The sequence below is a fragment of the Dryobates pubescens genome, chromosome 5, assembly GCF_014839835.1.
Source record: "Dryobates pubescens isolate bDryPub1 chromosome 5, bDryPub1.pri, whole genome shotgun sequence".
Taxonomy (NCBI): Eukaryota; Metazoa; Chordata; class Aves; order Piciformes; family Picidae; genus Dryobates; species Dryobates pubescens.
Window position 1 is genome coordinate 8,082,767 of NC_071616.1, and position 16,123 is coordinate 8,098,889.

At 38.8% G+C, this 16,123-nt stretch overlaps 1 protein-coding gene across 1 annotated transcript in view; it reads right to left on the minus strand.

The window, feature by feature from the left end:
• TTBK2 (tau tubulin kinase 2) overlaps positions 1-16,123 on the minus strand; it is a 109,062-nt gene that overhangs the window by 52,868 nt on the left and 40,071 nt on the right. The window contains 4 exon segments of the mRNA XM_054161527.1: positions 1,111-1,215; positions 3,943-4,083; positions 5,285-5,358; positions 11,392-11,539. Of these exon segments, the coding sequence (XP_054017502.1) occupies positions 1,111-1,215; positions 3,943-4,083; positions 5,285-5,358; positions 11,392-11,539 (468 nt within the window).

The following is a 16,123-nucleotide window of genomic DNA, read 5'->3' on the forward strand; positions in this document are numbered from 1 at the left end:
CAGAATCTTGGAAATTGTTCTCTCTTCAAAATCACAGATCAGTTAGAAAAAACATCATAAGCAGCCAAACATACAGAACATGATAAGAACACTGAGAAATAAAAAAGAAAATTATAGAACTACTTAAAATGTTTAGCTCACCTTTCCAACAGCAGCAGCCACTCTGTTGGTCTCCCCTGCTCTTTGCTTTCATTGCAGTGTCCAGCATTATGGCTGAAGGGATAGAGTACAGCAGAACCTCGCTAATTTACCTTACTAATTCAAATACCTTGTAATGTGCACACAAAAAATTGCCACTCTCCCAACTCCTTAGGCAAAGTAAAATTGGAAATCCTGTAGAGGTGGTTTCTACCACCCAAACAGCATCCCATTAAGAAATATGCTGCACAATAGTGACTAATACCTTAGTCCGTATTGCCATCGAAAGGGAAACTATACTTGTTTAAAACAATGAACAGGATTTGTTTGAACATCATCATGTACCATGGCACTGGCTCCCTCACTTTCAAACTTTGAAATCAACGAAAGGACTGCCCACCAGTCAATTAGGGAGGCTCCACTGTACTTAAAATTGAAATGTCCTCATTGATCTGCTTTTATCTACAATTTTCTTCAGACTGCATCACATGGGAATTAAAAAAACTACACTATGTCTTGTTATATAATTAGTGTCCTATCACTGTTTTAATTATTCAGACTTTCTCCTTCAGAAGAGTATATAGTCAGTTTAGTGTTTGACTTTTTTTTCTCCTACATAGATTTTATTTTTTTAGTGCACTATATAATACCACATGGAATTCAGCTCTGGTGTGTGGTGTTTGTCACTTGATCTTCAAAATCAAAACAGATTATCCAAAAATATCGTGGACCACACCTCTGCCTCAAGCCAAAACTTAGAAGCCTGATTCATTCCCGACTGCCAATCTTTTAATAGACTTGAGAAATCAAATGACATTCCTGATCTGGGATGATGTTTGTCAAGTTTAGATCAGTTACCAGTTCAATGCAACTCCCATACTTCTCAAAAAAAACACAACCAAACAAACAAAGAAAAAAACAGCATATTACCACATTCAGTTAATCAAATTGACAACTGTGAAAAAATCTTACTGGTCTGACATCCCCACATGAGTTGGTGAATTGCCGTGCCAAGCCAAAATCCAGCATAAAACACTTCCTACAGGTGCTAGGAAAACGTCCCATTGCGAAGTTAGACTAGGAAGAAAAACAAATACAGATAGATACATACACATTTCAATATGTGCACATACCAATGCAGTAACACAAGCATAGAAAATCCACATTCTACTTCTGTATCCTCCCTTCCTTATTTTCAGCTCTACTAACCTCCCATTACATTTAAAAACAAAAACATTAAGAAAAATCAAACGTCCTACTCTGCATACCTGAAGAGCAGCCTACATAGTCCAAAGAAATTGTCATTTTACTTTGTCACTTAGAACATATTAAGTTTAGGCAAGGATTTTTCCAATCATGTCACCTACTCACATGTTTTGACTGAGACATTTCAAAAACTTTCTAACCTAGGGGCCTAAATGAGTCCATATAAACAAATGCACCAATATTATACATGCACAATACAATACAGAATAATGAATGCCATTTGCCTTTTCCTTTTCACAGAAGGAGGAATACCCATATTAAAACAAAACAAAATAAAATGTCAACAAAACAAACCACAGAAAACTGCCAAACCAACCAAACAGTGAGGGCTTATGGAGGCAATTCATTCTGAAAGGCTTCAGTAAGTTTTCTTATTTTCCTCTACAGATTAACATTGCATGTTAGCCCTTTAAAACAAAACAAAACAACTTCTTCACCACTGCTAGTTTATGGTGTTTGAAGATGCTGGCTGAATTGGTTCAAGCCCTTCCCCATCAAATCCCCTTAAACTGGATTATGTGATATAAAAAAGATAATGAAGCTAAAAACAAGTTCTGTGAAATGGAATTGAAACCACACATCTGAGCAAGCTGGAAGCTTAACACAATTAACTCTAGAAAACCTACTTTTCTTTGCCCATTACATGAAAGAGCAGCACTGTTCTAAATAAATCTGAGGTTCACAGCTGCTTCAGTGTCAAAGGTCGAGGGCAAAAACCAATCGAAACCATGAACTGAAATGAGGGTGATCACCATGAGTTTTAAATGGAATTTCAGCATTGCCTAATTCATCACAGGAGGAAAATAACAAGGCAAAACTCTATTTTTTTTCCATTCCCTAACAGCATTCTGTTTCCATCCTGTCTGAGCCTGTAGGCTCCAAGACGGAGCTAGATAACAAGATGCCCCCAGTCCATCCTGCCAGCTATTTCCCATTCAAAACTTGAATTGTTTTCATCATTAAAATCTTGCGCTCCAACTAACTCCCCCTCACCTATTTCATTTGACATTCACTGCCTCTGTGTCCTTTCTCTACTACTAGAAATCTTGGGGATGGAGCAGGGAAAACACAGGTCTTACAGAATGTTGCAAGGAAGAAGTAATGAAAATTCCCTAATGCACAAAAACTGTTACCAGAGTTTTTATGCAAACATCACTCAGCTAGCAGGAAATTTAGCTGTCTGTGCCAGATATAGCCACTTATATTTGCATCAATTAGAAGACAGAAGTGTAGCAGTTTGTGCGGGAATGCCAGCAATGAGCAGTGTGAGCAACCTGGCAGAGCATGGCCTACCACCATGTCAGGCTCTAGGTCTGCACTGCCAGGATTGCTCACACTGCTCGTTGCTGGCATTCCCACAGTTTGGGCTGGGTGCCCCACTGGGGCAGCCACATAAGACACACCCCCGGTGTCCCAAGGGTTCAGCCCAGTGGGTGGACACAGGAAGCTGCATATTTCATCCCATAATGTCCTGCTCCCTATAAAATTACCTGCAAAGTCTTACACTTCCTCTTTCTTCCCTCACCGCTCCTATGGAGATGGTCCCTATCCGGCAATGGAGGGGGAGTCATCTCGCAGCCTCTTGGGCCTGACTAGGCCTAATCCCGGGAGGAGAAAGGGGAAGGGCGATCTCAGATGTGGCCATCTGAGATTAGACTAACACTGGAGGTGGGGGGGGAAAGAAAGAGCCTTGGGGGTTTTGGGTGTACCCTCAGGTGGGGAAAAAGAAAGGGGAGTGTTGGGATGCTTTGGGATCTCTTTTGTCACCATGTTCTCTGTAAAACATTCACTGCTTTTCCATTTAAACTCTGCACCACTTCTGCAATCCGTTTGTCTGAATCTCATTTTTTCTGCCCTGGTGAAAGGCAAGGAAGGATCAGCCTTCCAACCCACCACAAAAAGATTTGCTCATTTCTTCTCATTTGGAAGTTATTGACGGTCAGGGTTATAATGATATTTTTAATATAGAGCAATATTAAAAATAGCTGATGCAATTTCAGGAGTAATTAAAAGAAAAACAGAAAAAAAATAAGAAGAATAAAAGTGTGATGCTTTCAGGAGGGTACTAGCCTCATGGTGTTTCGACACTCATTTTAATAGAATTGTACAAAAAAACAGCCTCTTTTCTTTCATCGTTTGCTTTTTATATATTAAACAGAAAAAAAAAAACCAACTCCTATTGAAGAGCATATAAAACACCCTACAGTTAGTATCTATTCTCTTAGCTTAATTATATGAAGATATTAATTGCCATTAGCCAAACTGATTAGAGTATACCTTATGGCAGAAACTCTTGTTTTCATGATGCTACAGTCAAAAGTTTGAAGTACAGAAAATTGCAAGGAGGCCTAACTAACTGGAAGCAATGATGACAAGGACAGAAGTTACTGTTTACTAAATCTGCCTTACCTGATGAATAAACATTCAATTTTCTGTCCCTTTTCATCTGCACATGTAGTACAGAACCTAATCTTACTTATGCAACCATCTGAAAACCACAACAAAACTTGCCTGTTTTGAGTTAATGGGCAGGCTTACCGGTTTTATGTCCCTGTGCAGGAATCCCACAGAATGAATGCTTTCGATAGATTCCAAAATCTGCTTCCCAAGCCGCAGAGTGGTGCTAATGGTGAATGTCCCTCGAGACTGGCTCCGACGCAGGTCGGCCAAGTTCCGACCCTGATCAAGTTAAAAGGACATTTTCATTAAAAACCAAACCAAACCAAACCAACAACAACCACCACCACCACCAAAAAAATCAAACACACACACACAAAAAAACTGACAAAAAAGCCCACCAACTAATACCAAAATTGACAGAGAGATTCTTCATGGTGAACCATGGAATACTCTCGTTACCTGTTTTTGTATTCAAGGATAGCACATCACACCTAAATGTAATGAGTGTATGTCCCTGAGTATCCTCAGCAGTAAGTTTAGAATCTGGTTTTGAAAACAACGAACTTACTGCCTTTCTCCTCCTAAATAACATGGACCAAACTAAGGCTTTTTAGAAGTACATACAGGTCTTTCTGATGATGCAACTTTTCTCCTTCCTGAGAGAATTATGGAAGGGATATCAAATGACAAATATTTAAGGATGGAATATAATGGAATAGAATAGACCAGACCAGGTTGGAAGAGACCTTCGAGATCATTGCATCCAACCCATCATCCAACACCATCTAATCAACTAAACCATGGCACCAAGCACCCCATCAAGTCTCCTCCTAAACACCCTCAGTGATGGTGATTCCACCACCCCCCTGGGCAGTCCATTCCAAGGGGCAATCACTCTCTGTGTAGAACTTCTTCCTACCATCCAGCCTAAACCTCCGCTAATGCAGCCTGAGACTGTGTTCTGGTACTGGTTGCCTGAGAGAAGAGACCAGCCCCCACTTGGCTACAACCTCCCTTCAGGTAGTTGTAGACAGCAATAAGGTCTCCCCTGAGCCTCCTCTTCTCCAGGCTGAGCAACCCCAGCTCCCTCAGCCTCTCCTCATAGGGCTTGTGTTCCAAACCCCTCCCCAGCTTTGTTGACCTTCTCTGGACATGTTCCAGCAACTCAACATCCTTCCTAAATTGAGGGGCCCAGAACTGGACACAGTACTCAAGGTGTGGCCTAACCAGTGCTGTGTACAGGACCAGAATGACCTCCCTGGTCCTGCTGGCCACACCGTTCCTGATACAGGCCAGGATGCCACTGGCCTTCTTGGCTGCCTGAGCACACTTCAATTCAGATTTGCTCACTACTATGCATTCCTGATCTTCAGGTTTTTTTCATTTACCACCCTCTAAAGTTTTACTGCTATTTTGATATATACATGGCTAATAAACCAAAACACACAAATAAACTTTGACATCTCTTTGAAACACTGACCTGCAACTGCATGACCACATAGTTAAATCTGTCATTCCTTCCACATCCGATGAATCTACAGACATGATCTTTTCCTGGCAGGACAAAAAAAAAGAAAAAAGAAGCAAATTAGCCAATAATAATGAAAAGTTGGCATTTATTTCTTTAAATACCTAGCAAGTTACTAGAAGAGACAGTTATATTTCTTTAGAGACCTTTCATAAAGTTTCCCACCCTCACACGTTCAACAGCTCTAAAACCAATGTCAGTGCTACTCCTAATTAAATAGTTTTCTCTCATAAAATATGCAGCCCTACCACAGCTATCATTTTTCCATAAGAAAATGTGCATGGCAACATGTCTGTATGTCCACAAATTCAAGGCATTGCAGACTGGTAAAAGTTCTTTTTCTTGCAAAGCTGATGGCATGCTACAGACAGTATTTACTGCCCTCATTCCTCTTTCTTCTATCACCTGCAGCTGCCACAATGAAAGAAAACAGCATCTGTGGGTCATCTTTGCATTGAAATCTCATTTATTAATAACTTCTAGAACATGAACTTTGCTCTCTTTTGCTACAAAAGACAAATTCAACTCAGGTACACTGAAGCGGAGATAGAAGAACTGTAGCAGTTTAGAGAAAAAAAGAAACCCCACAGGTTTAAGCCAATTTTCTTTAAAGCTTCCTCCTGTCCTTGGAGCAAATTGTTGAGCAGAAGACAGCTAGTCAAAAATAATCTCCTTACTAGCCTGCAGTTATAAGTTAAAGCACAAAATTCTCCAGGTAAAGCATGAAAAAGGCAAGCCAAAGACTACAGTAAGGAAACAGAAGGAGAATGCAACCTTACTGTCATTTCAGTATCTGTGTTCACCTTGGAGAGAAGCTGGCACCCCATATGATCCCAGTCTATGATAGAAGTGGGAACTGTAGGGTTTAAGTCCCTCAGGCCATTTACCATACCTTCTGCCACCACAGAGGCTACAGCCAAAATAAAGCTGATAGTCACAAGTGGCCACTAAGTTGTGTATCATTTCTGTCAGCTACTTTCTTTCGGTAATTTCTTTACCCTTGGGATTTCATAAGTAGGGGGGTGTGACCGTTTGAGGCCGTGCCTTTAAGAAAGGGACAGTGTTGGAACACTCTGGCTAAATGTTTTGGTATCAAAATGAAAACATTCAGATATTCTAAACGAATTTCATTGGTAGATTGGTAGAATGCAGCTTTAAGTTTTAGTTCAGCGGGAATTTTTCTGAGTTCCAGCCTGTCTGCTTCTGAGCAAACTAGCCGGAGCTGACCTTGAGATAAGCAAAACTAATCCCTGCATGTGCTTTTTGAAGCCTAATAAGAATTGTCTTCCTTAATAACTGCCTTTCTTTCTCTTTCTAACCCCTTTTTGGGAAAAAAGGGAGGTAGGGGGAGAGAGGGAGGTACAGGGGAGGGAACCCTCCTCTCTGTCCGGAGGAGAGAATTTTGTTGTGTTATTTTCCTTTGCTGTATATTTCTATATATATTGTAAACACTGTATATACTGTGTTAGATATAACCTGCATTCCATATATGCTTGTAAATACAGCTTTGCTTCTCCCACTGAGTTTAGCTGTGGTTTCTTTCTCTGTGAGGGAGGGAGGGAGAGCTAGGCCCTCTCTCAATCCACCACAGGGGGGAGGGAGAAAAAAGAGACAGGAAAAATAATCATAGGAGAAAATCAATGGATAAATTAAAATAAATATTTCTGCTTTAAAACCCCACAGCTCGGCCCTACAGCTTCTGAATATTCTCACATCACCTGACAGAAGAGCGGTTTCCTCTTTACTGATTCCCTAGGAAGCTCCCTGCCATGTACAAAAAAAGCAGATAGTCCTGTTTAAACAGAGCAAATGATACAGGATTTATCCAAATAATTTATTTTAAAAGAATTGCTTTAGAAGACAACTCTACAACTTCTGAAAACACCTAAGTGCAGAGCTGCAAGCATCACTGCTTTTCCTCCATTTCTTCCTTCCACCCATTTGTTTAAGGAAGACAGGCAATATTACAGACAGTATAATCTTATGAAGAAAAAGGACTTGCAGCACATTTGTCAAGATGAAAATTTTGTATATTCATTGCTGCAGTTTCCAGTTAATGAAGTCTCATCTCAAATATTTATGATTCATTTCACAGCCGCTGTGGGTCTGCTGATGGAACACCTGCAGGGAAACACAGTCAGATTTCATCTGACAAATTTAGTAAATGTCCAAACTTGGTTTGGTCAGAGGAACCCTATTTTAGCTGGAGTAGCACCTACGTTTGGGTTGTAAATTCTCTGGAAACAAACTCTTATAAAAGTATGAGGAAATGGGGAAGGACAGAACTAGGGCCTGCACACCTATTCAGATAAATCAGCCATTGGAATAAACTCCCCAGGGAAGTGATAGAGGTCCCAACACTGGACACTTCTAAGGTTCAGCTGGACAGGATGCTGGATCATCTGGTCTAGATTGTGCCTTTCCCAAGAAAGGTTGGACCAGATGAGCCCTGCATTCTATAATTGATTCTATGAAACAGCATGATCTTCCAATACTAGAGTGTGGCTATACACACCTACTACAGCTTTGCAAATACTTTCTGCTCCCTTTCCCTCAGTGGGAAAACAGTATTTTCTCACACCTGTGAGCCACATGGCTAGGGAGCAGGGGGAGAAAATGGTAACAGTCTGCAGTGAACAACTACACCCTTGAAAAGCTTCCTAGAGAGGGTGCAAAGTCTACATGCCATTCCCCAGGCTGCAGCTATCACTACCACTAGCTTTTCAGCCTACACCAGATGCAACCCATCACTAAATTACGCTACAGAGCTGTAAATGAGTGAGGGAGAAGCCCATAAGGTTGTGTGAGACAGAAACCAACTGAGTAAGTCTCACTCTCACTGAGTGAGATGCGATAAATCTGTCTTCTCCCATCTGACTGTGGGAACAGATGGCCTAACACCATGATTAAACAAAACAACCATCTGTGGCAGCAGATTTCTTATTTTTTAAAAAAGTAAAAACAGAACTTAAAGAGTTAAATTCCAACAATAATTAGGAGAGAGCATTACTGGCAGGGGGTAAAAATTAAAACTTCAGAGATGAAACTGAGGACTGTGTTGTAATAAATGGCCCTATCAATAGACCGTACTCCTCCTTTGTAATTAAGAGATGTCATACAACAACTCACACATCAAGGCATGTTTTGCTAGACCAGGCTCTCCAAAGAGCTTCTTAGAAGTCACTACTGCATAGCTACAGAGTTATGTCTGCTTTCACCCTGGCAATGATTGACCATAGTCTTTTAATTTTCAAAACTTCTGAAAGCAAATCCAGTAACAAATAGTACAGCCCTGCACATCTGCCAGCAGCTATTCTCAGTTCAGTTTCACAGCTTCTCTGAAATAAGATTCTAATTCAGAAACACTCAAAAGCATGTTTATAACCTTGAGAGTGTGCCTAGCTCACATAAAGACTAGACGAGACGTTCTGTTGGCTTCAGACATACATCTGTTTGTTTCATTATTTCCCCAAAGCCTGTTTCTTCATCATTTTCCCAGAAATCATACATGATAATAAATACATTTTTTCCATGAAAATAAGATCCACGCATCAAGAGAATTCTGAATGATGCTGTCAGCTTACTGCCTCTCATTACCTTCTATTCATAGAGCAAACTTTGCAAGTATTTGCAAGAAAAAGGATCTTTGTGACAATTATATTCCTTCCTCTGATTATGCCAAAGGTAACTAGAACACTGTGAAAGTAAAAGAACCTAAGTCCTTTGAGAAAAGGGTAGTAATTATATACATACATACACACACATGCCAGAAAGGGACAGAACAAGATAAAAATTGGTCTCAGAGGGTGCATGCTATTAGAAGGATGTTACAGAAATATCCTAAAAGAACTGTTTACAATTTCACCTGCTCTGAATCTGCACCAAAAAAGACTTGTCAGAAGTAAGGAAAATGAAGAATTTGATTAAAGAAATATTCTTCAAAAATATAAACCTCTTTTCTACGCCCCAATTTTGCCCATTTTTCTTCATTTTCTCTCTGCTTCAAATTTTCAGCTCTTGCATACTGAAAACTCGGGAAGGTAGAAAAATTAAATGGAAGTGGCTCCTAGAAACCAAAATTTTATGTAAAACAAAATGGTTTCTATGATCACCTTAGTCAATAAAAGTCCTTTAAATATGGGCAAAAATATATGCATGTGTAAAGAAAGTTACATAACTGGGCAAACTGTAAATTTCAATATATGCAAAAGGTTTACCCTTGACCCACCTCTTGCTGCAGCTACCTTCCTGATTATCTACAACATTCCCCACATAAAACCAGAGTAGTTTCACAGTAATAGGAGGTCATGTCCAGTGCTAATAGCAGGGAATCACCCACTTCATTTTTTAACAACTATGCAAGAGAGTATTAAGAGGTAAAAATTAAGGAGTAATATTTAGACTGTTTTCTCATAAGGAAGGTTGCCAAAAGAGCTCCAAAATGTCTCATACAAAATCAAAGGTTTCTGGGTTTTTGGGTTTTTGTTTTGTTTTTGATTCTATTTATAGTTTCCTCAGAGAATTAATATTGGGAGTAAAAATAACTGAAATACCTTTATTTGCAATATATAATATATTAACATCTATATAATATATAATACCTATTACTATATATAATAGATATTATTTGTTGCATATATTATTTATTAACATATATTAACTATATATATTATATATCTATACACAATATATATTATATATATAATATCTGTAGCTCAGGTATTTCATTACTCTTTTGTTTTCATCTAGACAGTATTTTCCATGATTCAGTAGAACCACAGACTCCTCTGCAAGACAACTTGGATTGTTAAAGCAATTATACAGCCAAAGGAAGACTGATAGGAAAATTGTTACTCCTATGGCAACTATTCACAAAGCAACTTTTTAATTTTTCAGCAAACATTTCTAGGTTGCAAAAACATTTCAAAAGCTTTTACTAAGAACAAAGCATTCAAGCTGCACCACGCTTAAACTCACAGTAGAGAGTTACAAGGCACTCCAGTTACACAGTACCATATGCAGCTATGGTTGTACAAACACATTGGCATTGTGGCACTACCAAAACATAACATTTTATTTTGGTTATTAATATCTTCCCTGTTACTTTATTGTTTTCATGTACACCACCTTATTCTATTTTTAACAACAAGTCTTTAAAGCTCGTGCATGCAGAAAGAAAAAAAATTACTATTAATTCTTAGTAGTTGAAATTCCACAGGTGTTTGTTTCTTCAAAATGATTTCTTTCAAGAAGCCTGACAAATTGCTTATAAATTTAGAACAGGTAATGTTGAAATTTACTCTCTGTTTCTGGATTAGAAACCAAAAGTCGAAGAAAGCTAATAGATCTCTAGATCCCTAGATCTCCTTGCTCAACTACACAATGCTAGATGGTTTTGTGAAATTCTTTTACAAGATATAAAGAGAGGAACAGTTTGTTAACACTGTAACATGTGACAGGTTTGCCCTCTTAAATCTATAGAGGCCATCTCTTTCTGCTGTAATGTGACCTTTACAGCAGATTAGGCAGCACTGTATGCCATGCAGATTTTGCTTTACTTGAACTAAGAGTTTGGAAAAATTTGGATCCTGACAGAAGCAGATGTTTTAGTCAAAAATCTTCCAGATTCAAAATAATCTCTTTAAGGAAAAACATCACCCTTTAAACTTCCTTTTTAAAGTCTTGTGAAAAGCAATGAAGAGAAGCCATTGCATATTCCTCTGTAATGACAGCCTCAGACAAATACTTAAAGGTCTTATTTGAAAACGGAAAGAAGGTCCCAATCCAGAATAAACTGCAAGTTGAGCAGAGGTTTTGCAACAACTTGATTTTTCTGTTCTTCTTTTTATTTTCATGTCATCCTGTTCCAACAAAAAGATGCACTGTAGCAAAACTTTCAGAATCTGAAAGAGCTTCTATTCCATTTTTAATAGCTCTTTAACCATAACCTGCAGAATACCATGATTATTTACTCAAGCTATAACTAAAGAGAGATTATGACTTTTTTTAAGAAGATACACTGATGTTCTGCTTTTGGCACATCCAGAGTACAGCCCTACCTTGTAATTTCTTCAGCACAGCTACTTCCATTTTCAGCACTTGCTTTGGCTGCTGAGCTGATTCGACCTTCAGTGCAACGTTTTCCCGAGTAAGCAAGTCCACTGCATCGTAAATTTCTCCAAATCCTCCGCCTCCTATTTTCCTCAACTACATGGGGGGATGAGGGTGGGATAACAAAAACAGATTTAAAGGTGGGGGAGAAAAAGAGAAATTAAACAAAATATCAGTACTCTTTTGCACTGCCTGCCATACCACAAATGCTGTTGTATTACTCATTGATTTTTAAATAACATAATCATATTTCTCAGTACATAAAACAGCTACTGAATAATCTCCAAAGAAATGGTTAACCACAGTTTAGAAGGAAATCCTAAGAAAACAAATTAGCACACCTGATCTCCACCTGTACTACACTTCCTGCATTGAATACCAGAGTGCACTAGCATTCTCAGCATGAGCCTGACCAATGACAGCACGCTGATTAAAATCTTTCCTTAAATATAAATGCACAACAATGTTTTTAAACTATGCCATCTTTTTCTTCTTTCAGAAATATGCACATTGTATACTAAAGGTACAAAAGATCTTGGATGTACTGAAAAGACAGGGCATTTTCTATGATCAGCAGTGCCTTACACATAACAGCTAAATCATCTATGGTAAGAAAGGGCCAAGATTATCTTTGAATATACACTTCTAATGTTGCTCACATTTACCTAGGCTTCACCAATACCATTCTTATTAACAGACATACTAAAAAAACTTGCACCACCAAAAGTTTCATGTGTGTTAGAAGAGGCAAGAAGAATGCTCCTAGCATATTAATTAGTTTGCACTACATTCAGAGCAAGCAGTAATAGTTCTGTTTTCACTCTGCTTTAAATGTTCACAGTGAACAAAGACTTGTCCTGTTTGGGGTATCAAAAATACCAATGTTATTTCATGTCATAGTTCCAACGAACTCCCCTTCAGCTACCATTGTAAAAATGGTGAAAGAGAAAAGGAGACAAAAACATTTAACCTAAGAAACACTAAGAAAGCAATATTGTATTTTTACTCTATTTTACCCTGAAAGAACTGACATGGTTTTCTAAATGTCACTTCAAAAAATAAAGTTGCTAAGGTTATATGACTACACTGTATTAAATGTCATCTAAGCATTCCGGGGATCTAGAGACCAGCAATATGCTGACCTCTCTTCAGATTCTGAAAATAAATCTAATGTCTCCTAATCCAGACAATGAGCCATCTGACTGAGAAGGAAAGACAATGTTTAAAATAGTCCAGGCTCCTAAGAATATGGAAGAATGTATCAGATAAAACACTCCTGTTTACTTTCATTTTTCAAGCCATGTTGCATGAAATTATTGTTCTGTAGGAGTACAACATCACTGACTGTTTCATCATATACTTTCTGTCCTGAAGATCTTTTACCACCACAAGCAACTGCTGTTTCATTATTCTTAAGAAGATGAAAATACTGCCCAAGATATGAAGGATTTCCTACATTACTCAATACTGGCCAGTTTATTGTCAGCTTAAAAGAAGATGCACATCATAGACAGCACACAACACATGTTCAGACCTGCAAAACTAATCCACATAAATATGTGCTTCTGACTGTAAATCCACATTCATTTCTTTCTGGCAAACTCAAGCTGTTAGCAAATGCAGTCTCCTCTCCTCCAGCAGCTCAGCACTTTCTGTGAATCAGTGTAACAAGCACACTATCTACACAGGTTGGAGTCTGTTACTGTTTAACCTGCACGTTTCAAGAACTTAACGAGTTCAAGCACCCAGTATCACAAATCCCAAGTAAGGCATTTGTGCCTTTGGACATGACCTGTTTAAGGTGCAACTCAGGTAAGAATCTATGGTTAACTCTGAAATAATGACCAGCTGTGAGAAATAGAAACCTTTCAAGTTTGATTAAATATTCAGTATAACTTGGCTACGTTGTTACGTTTAGTACATGCAGGGTGTTGGTCCTTACAGAAAGGAACAAGATCTGTCATTTAACTACTGGGAAAAAGTTTTAACAGGAGTTTACATATAATTTCTTTTTAAATAAAAAAAAAACCACATGTGTTTATGCATATGTCTCAAAGATTGTGTTTGACTTGTTTGGCCATTTTAAGTCTGCACTATTACATTCCACCTCTTGGTTTGGTAAATCCAGGATCATGCCTGATCTCTGAGCTATTAATAGGACTCTAACAGTTAAACACAGACATTGATCTGACATAAATTAACAACATAAAAAATACAGCACAAAAATTTTAATCCTAGTATAAGCACAACTGAGACAATGAGAATGCATGGTGAAAAGGTGGGAAGGGAAAGATGTGGCAGAGGCATGCTCATCCCTATACAAACTGATAGCAGTATGTCATATAATTTCATTCACCCCCTCTGAGAAACAGACAGGCTGAGCAAGTCTGCTTCTTGAAAGTTTTGAAGCGGCTCTTCTGCTTTAAATAAATAAATAAACCTCCAAACCCAAATAAACCAGCACACTGAAAAACAAACAGATCAATTTCTATCCTCAGATAAAGCACACCAGAACCATTAACATGCATCCAATAATGATATTGGTCAACAACTCCAGGAACAAATGAACCTCATTTTGATTGTAGGGAAAAAAAATTACTTTTCATGTCCTTTGTCACTGGGTCACACACCACATTCAGCAATGAGCCCACATCTTCACTGGTCTTCTTTTTGCTGCCAATGTCCTTGTAGAAGCCTTTCTTGTTGTTTTTCACATCCTGCAGTTTTAACTGCCTTTAACTGGCTTTCCTGTAAATTCATCCTTTAAACACAGAGGTAATGTCTAGGCAGCATATCACTATTTCCACCTCTGTTCACTTGCAGTTTGCTTCTGAGTTCAGACAGGACTCATCAACCATTCTGTTCTCCTGCTATATCTGCTCAAAGTCCTTTGCCCTGATGAGGGTCATGTTGCTCGTTTACAGCTGTACCACATTCTCCCATTTTAGAACAGAATCACAGAATGGTTTGGGTTGGAAGGGACCTTTCAGACACCATCTAGTCTAACAACACTGCAGCGAGCAGGGACATCATCAACTACATCGGCCTGACCCAGAATGTTCCCAGAGATGGGGCATCTACCACCTCTATGGACAACCTGTTCCAGCTTTTCACCACCCTCAGTGTAAAAAATGTCTTTCCTGTATCTAGTCCAAATCTCCCCTCTTCTAGTTTAAAGCCATCACTCCTTGTCCTCTCTCCCATCTTTCATATAGGGCCCCCTTTAAGTACTGTGAGGCTGCAAGAGATGGAGCCTTCTCTTTTCCAGGCCCAAGAACCCCAACCTCAGCCCTCCTTCACAGAAGCAATATTCCATCCCTCTGACCATTTTTGTGGCCCTCCTCTGGACTCAGTTCCAATAGGTTAATGTATTTTTTGTGCCAAGGACTCCAGAGATGGACATGGTACTCCGGATACTGTCTCACCAGAGCAGATTAGAGGGGCAGAATTACCTCCCTCAACCCACTGTCCATGCTTCTCTTGATGAAGTCTGGGATATGATTTGCTTTCTGGGCTGCAAGCACACATTGCTGGCTGGTTTCCAGGTTTTTATCAATCAGTACTCCTCAAGTCCTTCTCCACAGGGCTGTTCTTTCATGCATTAGTTTCAAGCTTCTCTTCTTTGCTTTCAGCATCTCATACTCCAAATTCACTCTCTCCATTCTTTAACTCCCAACTCTTTGTATGCTTCAAGTGGAAAATACACAATTCCAAGCACATTTCATGCTGGCACTTTTGCTTTCACTGCATATTGAAGGATGTTCTTAAACCTACCTATAAACAATTATCATTGCAATCAAGCCTCCAAGCCAGGACTGTAGTAAGCGTTTCAGAGGCAAAAAAGCAGGATGAGAAAAGGCATCAACAGATGATAAAAGCAAATGATAACAAAGTATCTGTAGAGAGGGATGATGTCACTGAGGAAAATATTTTATACTGTATTTTCTATGCTTAATTTTAAAAATAGAATCATCCTAAACCTGTCTAGGTTAAAATTTAATTTAATTGAGCATACTTTTTTTCAGTGTTCATGTCCACAAATTTCAGGTCTTTTTTCACAATGAAAGGTCCTGAACAATTAAAACCGCATTCGACCTGCAAATCTTTACATAGCTTCCAGAATGTTTAGCAGCTTTTTCTTAAACTAGTTAAACCAAAATATTCTCATGCAATGATACTACAGAGCTACCATGCTTCAGCTGGGGGGAAAATAAAGCAGGATGTTGACAGAGTTCCACAGGGAACAATCAGAAGTGCTACTGATAATTCAGGGCAGAACCCTTTGCAGTCAAAACATAAAAGTTCACTGGTTTATACCTCCTCCTCTTTCTACAAAAGGAATTCTGGAGTACTCTACTGTTCCAGGAACCTAGCAAAAACATCAATAACCTAGGAATTGCTAAAACTTGCATGCTTTTTTCTTCCACTGGCAGATGTCCTAGGAAATCTAGAATTCAGAAGGAAGTGTATCACCTTAGACCCCATCAATAAATCCTTACTGTTTGCTACACAAATTAAGAAATTGAAGAGTTATCCACAGACAATATTTGGCAGTCATCCACCTGCAATACTTGATCTGGAAAACATACATGTCAAAAATATATAATCACAAGATGAACAACAGCCTGCTCTTGATAGTCTCTGAAAGACACCAACCTGATCATCAGTCTTCATTACAGA